We start from the raw sequence: 6,000 nt of genomic DNA on the forward strand, positions 1-6,000 counted from the left end.
GTCATGTTTCTGACTAAAACCGCGTTATGAAATGGAGAGAATGACATGTCTTGCGTTTAATCACCACAGATGTTAACTCCCTGAATTTTAGAGTTGCAGAGGAAAAAGGGCAAAAACCAAAAAAAAAAAAAAAAGTTCAGTAAGAATGATGTGGGTCTCATGACTCCAGAAAGAACAAGCCAAAGCTGCGAACTCTGCTTATTTACCTAAAACAAATCCTAACTGTGCAAACAGGCACACCCTCTAATGCCTCAGAGCGGGAACGCCAAGGTGGGAGGAATTCAGAACAATCACAAGGTTAACGTTTTACTGAGAACACAGCCTCCACTAAGAGTCCACATTGCGCCAGAAGCCCTCGGTTAACGGAACCGTTCTGCTCCAAGGGGAACGAGCACCGAGCTCCAGTTGCAGCCCCGCACATTAACCAGGCACCTGGGGACACGAGGCCACCACCAGCCTCCGCGCAGTACCACACAGAGCGGACCCGGGACGCCCCCAGACGCCGCGCCGGGAGCGATCCCAGTCAGCCACGCTCCGCGCGCCCGCCCGGGGAGAGGACGCGTCAGGGGCCGACTCGTGAGGCCAGCCCCCGGCGCCGGGGGCGACGAGATCCGGGGCCGCGACCTCTGCCCCGGCCAGAGCGGGGAAGTCCGAAGGTCGCCTCCCGCACAGCCGCCATGCGCCGCCGCCGCCCCCGAAGCCGCAGGCTGACTCCAGTGCCGGCTGGGGCGGAGGCCGACTGGCGCCGACGTACGAGGCGCTCACTGACCTGGAGAGGTGCTTAAGGATTTGTTTCTTGATGATCCCGGCCATGGTGCCGAGGCTGGAGTCGACGCGCTCTCGTCCTGTTGCTCACTGCCTCCTCTCTTCGTGGCCGTCTCCTCTCTGTCCCGGCTAGCCCGGCCACAGGAGAGGCGCTGATCGCTCACGACCGGGAGAGACCCGAGGCCCCGGCCAAGGCCACAGCCGCCGCCGAGAACCCGGAGCATCGCTCTCAGGCCGCCACAGCCGCCGCGGGCGCCATCTTGGCTGCAGCATCACCTAAGAGACTCGGGGGAGGGCGGAGGCGGGGCGGCTCCAGGCGGGGCCGGCACGAGGCCGGGCGGGGCCAACGCCGGCTCTGGGCGGGCTCTGGGCTGACTCTGGGCGGTGGCGGGGGCGGGAGGTTTGCGGCCCTGGCCCCCGGGTCCCTCTTAGACATCGCGACACAAGGCCCTTGACTTCCAATCCACCAACCTTCTTGGCCTTAATACTCTCTCCTCCCTCCTTCCTCCCCTCCGCTGGTCTTGTTCCTGCCTCCATCGCTGATCCGTGGCTGATTTATCTTTCTACGTCCTACTTCCCTTTTTCATTTCCTCAGACTGTTTTTTTTTTTTTTTTTTTGTGGGAGAGGAGTCTGGCTGTGTCGCCCAGGCTGGAGTCCAGTGGTGCGATCTCGGCTCATTGCAACCTCTGCCTCCAGGGTTCAAGCGATTCTCCTGCTTCAGCCTCCTGAGTAGCTGGGATTACAGGTGCGCACCACCACTGCCGGCAAATTTTTGTATTTTTATTAGAGACAAGGTTTCACCATATTGGCCAGTAGGTCTCGAATTCCTGACCTCGTGATCCACCCGCCTCACCTCCCAAAGTGATGAGATTACAGGCGTGAGCCACTGCACCCGGCCTCCTCAGAATGTTTTAAGTATCGGCCATTATCCTCTGCTTGCTCTGCTCTCTTGATCTACTCACCTTTCTTCATATTCTTCCTTCGGTTTTTCTTGGGTTTTTTTTTTTTTTTTTCTTTTGCTAAGATATTCAGCCTTTCCCTTACCTGAATGTGGCAATTTAATGTTTCCCTTGGTTACTGCTATCCTAAGGGAAGTAAAGGTTGATAATGGTTCCTAATAGTCTAGGACCTAGAAATTAGAAGGCCTATAATTCAAGTCCTGGCTCTGGTATTTTCTAGCTGTCATCCTGGGGAAAATCGTTTCTTTACTTTTAGCTTCATTTTAATCATCTGTGAAATAGGTTAATCAGCAGCCTTACCCACTTCACTAGGTTGTACCTAAAGATGTAAGTATCATGTGAAAATTTCTGTAAGGAAGGAAGGAAATTGTTAAAATAGGGAAAACTATTACAGTTCTACAGCTCGGCCCTACCCAGCCCCAAACAGAGCTAACATTTTCAGGGATTAAAATGACTACTCCTGTCATCCCAGCACTTTGGGAGGCCGAGGCAGGCAGATCACTTGAGGTCAGGAGTTCAAGACCGGCCTGACCAACATGGTGAAACCCTGTCTCTACAAAAAATACAAAAATTAGCTGGGCGTAGTGGCGGATGCCTATAATCCCAGCTACTCAGGATGCTGAGGCAGGAGAACTGCTTGAACCTGGGAGGCAAAGGTTGTAGTGAGCCGAGATCAAGCCACTGCACTCCAGCCTGGGAAACAGAGCAGGACTGTCTCCGTCTTAAAAAAAAAAAAAAAAAAAAAATCACTCAGTGTTAAGTTTAGCCTAAAGCTACCTCCTTACATAATTGAGTTTGGCCTAAAGGTTTTTCTGCACATCATAAACTTACAAAAATAAGCAGAGGTATAAACCAACCATAGCCCACACCCGTGCCAATCACTGAGTTTTGGCCAAATGTAGGCAATTGTTCAGATTGTATTCAAATAAGGCAAACGCTGAGCTGTAACCAATCCAATTGTTTCTGTACCTCACTTCCATTTTCTGGACCTCACTTTCCTTTTGTTGTCCAGAAATCTTCTTCCAGCATGTGGCTGTGCTGGAATCTCTCTGAATCTGCTGTGATTATGGGGGCTGCCGGACTCACGAATCGTTCATTGTTAAATTAAATGGCTTTAATTTGGCTGAAGTTTTTCTTTTAACATTAGTGATATCTACAACAGGAAAAGAAACTGTACCATCCCTGAGGGATGTATTAGCAAGATGTGTGGTTGTACATCTTGGGGATTAGGTGGGAGGTAGTTTACATGTAGTCCAATAAGCTGGCCCTTTTTGAAGACTGGAAAGGATAGATGTGTAGGTTGACTGCACTCAACATTTTATTTTTTGAGACAGAGTCTCACTCTGTCACTCAGGCTGGAATGCAGCATCACAATCTCGGCTCACTGCAACCTCTGCCTCCCAGGTTCAAGCAATTCTCCTGCCTCAGCCTCCCGATTAGCTGGGATTATCAGGCTAATTTTTGTATTTTTAGTAGAGACAGGGTTTCACCATGTTGGCCAGGGTGGTCTCGAACTCCTGACCTCACGTGATCAGCCCACCTCAGCCTCCCAAACTGTTGGGATTACAGGCATCAGCCGCCACACCCGGCCAACTACACTCAACATTTATCATAGATTATAAACCAGGCACTGTTCAAGTATCCTGGGGTTGCCTTAACAAAACCAAAAAACTCTGTTCCTGCCATCAGAGTTAACGGCCTGGCTTGGAAGGCAGATTCATGTTCCTTAGACCTTCATTTCAGTTAGTAGACTCTGGTTCAAATGCTGGCCACTTTGTGACTGTGTAAACTTCATCTAATTAATCTTTCTCAGCTTCAGTGATCTCGTGTGTTAAGAGATAATATTATTAGTACCTATTGTTTAACAAATTCCCTAATATATACCAAGCTCAATAAAGCTAGATATTAATAACTTTTCCAAAAACAAGCAAAGCGTTATAAGAACACAGAGGAAGGAGTAATTCATTTGGCGACAGACTTATAGTGGAGGTATTAGATGTGAATAAATCCATTTAATTTTTTTAAAAGAATGGACCCTGAAATCAAAGGCTTGGATTTAAAACTGAAGCAGGAGGTTTCCCTGACTTCACTCGCAGGACTAACAGCAATGCACGAAGTACACAGGGGTGTGGCTCATCTGTTCGGCCACCGAGCACACGCAAACCCCTTACAGGAGGAGGAGCACACAGATGGGCAAGTGTAGAAGCTGGGGCAAGCACTTTTGGACTCTGGCCCCATGGTAGCGTCTAGGGGTGGGTACCTGCAACTCCTAAAGCCCAAGTGGGCATGTGTTACACTGCACTCTTTTAGGTTTGTTGTCCACAGGTGGCTTAAGTGTTAACCAGCTCAGTGTCCTCTTAGTATCCAGGTCCTTGTCAGGCATCCAGAAAGAATCTGGTCACACATGGACTTGAAGGATGGTGTATGTGGGGGGTTTTATTGAGTGGTGGAGGTGGCTCTCAACAGGATGGATGGGAAGCAAGAAAGGGGATGGAGTAGGAAGATGATCTTCCCATGGAGTTTGGCCACCCAGTGGCCAATCTCCTCTGACCACCCCCGAGAGGAACTCCTCTTGGAGTTCAGTCACTACTCTCTGCTGTACTGTTCTGCCATTCTTCTGCTCTTCTGTTCATCTCCTTGTCTGATTCTGAAGCCTGGGGTTTGGGGTTTCTATGAATACAAGATAGGGGGGTGTGGCGGGCCAAAACGCAACTTTTGAGCACAAAAACAGAAATGCCTGTTCCCATTTAGGGCTGCGGGTTTCCAGGCTTGAGAGTAGGTCATTTGCCAGGGAACTACCCTCTTCTACCCAGTATTTCCATCTCCTGTCCATATCAAAACCTAACTCTGCAGATATTTGTAGCTATGTTGGTTGTGGTAGGGTGACTCCCAAATTGGGGTTCAGGCCGGGAGGCCACTTGGGTTCCTGCCTTCTGCAGAAAAGAATTCAAGACCAAGCTGACAGAGTAAAGTGAAACCAAGTTTATTAAGAAAGTAAAGAAATAAAAGGATAGCTACCCCATAAGCAGAGTACCAGCATGGGCTGCCCAACTATACTTATGGTTATTTCTTGATTATATGCTAAACAAAAGGTACATTATTCATGAATTTTCTAATAAGGGTGCAGGGAGTTCCTGGAACTGAAAGTTCCTCCCCCTTTCAGATCATATAGGGTCATTTCTCCATGTTACCATGGCATTTGTAAACTGTCATGGCCCTGATGGGAGTTTCTTTAGTATGCAAATACGTTATAATTAGTGTTTAGTGAGCAGTGAGGATGACCAGAAGTCACTTTCATGACCATCTTGGTTTTGATGGGTTTTGGCCAGCTTCTTTACCTCATCCTGTTTTATCAGTGACAAAGAAAAAAGTCAAAATATTTTACCCCAAAACGTGTTCCTTTGCCATATTTTGAAATGGCCCTGCAAAGCCATCCTCTGTGGGTGAAAATTTGTGTCTATAAAGAATCTCTATTAACATAGCTAGGTCTTTTTCTTACAGGCCCTCTCAATCCTAAAGAGATTAAGAGTCTAGCCTTTTAAAGGTCCAAATAGGAAACAGTTGTCATCTATTGTGTCTAAGGGCAGCCACATTAAGACTTCAAAAGAACCTTGGTCTCCACAATCTTTTATCTTAACCAGAAAGAACTTCAAGGTCTTTAGACAAACTCAACCAATTGTCAACCAGAAAATGTTTAAATTTACCTATAGCCTGGAAGCTCCCCTCCTTTGATTTGTCCCGCCTTTCTGGAACAAACCAACGTATTTCTTTTTTTCTTTTCTTTTTTTTTTTTTTTGAGATGGAGTCTCACTCTGTTGCCCAGGCTGGGGTGCAGTGGCCGGATCTCAGCTCACTGCAAGCTCTGCCTCCCGGGTTCACGCCATTCTCCTGCCTCAGCCTCCTGAGTAGCTGGGACTACAGGCGCCCGCCACCTCGCCCGGCTGGTTTTTTGTATTTTTTAGTAGAGACGGGGTTTCACTGGGTTAGCCAGGATGGTCTCGATCTCCTGACCTCGTGATCCGCCCGCCTCGGCCTCCCAAAGTGCTGGGATTACAGGCTTGAGCCACCGCGCCCGGCCTTTTTTTCTTTTTTTTCTTTGAGATGGAATCTTGCTCTGTTGCCAGACTGGAGTGTAGTGGCGCAATCCCAGCTCACTGCAACCCCCGCCTCCCGGGTTCAACCCAATTCTCCTGCCTCAGCCTCCCAGGTAGCCGAGACTACAGGCGCACACCACTACACCCAGCTAATTTTTGTATTTTTAGTAGAGACAGGGTT

At 48.7% G+C, this 6,000-nt stretch overlaps 1 protein-coding gene across 2 annotated transcripts in view; it reads right to left on the bottom strand.

The window, feature by feature from the left end:
- UHRF1BP1L (UHRF1 binding protein 1 like) overlaps positions 1 to 1,062 on the bottom strand; it is a 111,084-nt gene extending 110,022 nt beyond the window's left edge. For both annotated transcript variants that reach the window (XM_023184422.2, XM_023184505.2), the window contains exon 1: positions 770 to 1,062. In XM_023184422.2, coding sequence (XP_023040190.1) covers positions 770 to 813 — 44 coding nt within the window. In that variant the 5' untranslated portion in view covers positions 814 to 1,062. The remainder of the gene's footprint in view (positions 1 to 769) is intronic.
- Between the last annotated feature and the right edge of the window lie 4,938 nt (positions 1,063 to 6,000).

This window comes from Piliocolobus tephrosceles, chromosome 10 (genome assembly GCF_002776525.5).
Source record: "Piliocolobus tephrosceles isolate RC106 chromosome 10, ASM277652v3, whole genome shotgun sequence".
Classification (NCBI taxonomy): Eukaryota; Metazoa; Chordata; class Mammalia; order Primates; family Cercopithecidae; genus Piliocolobus; species Piliocolobus tephrosceles.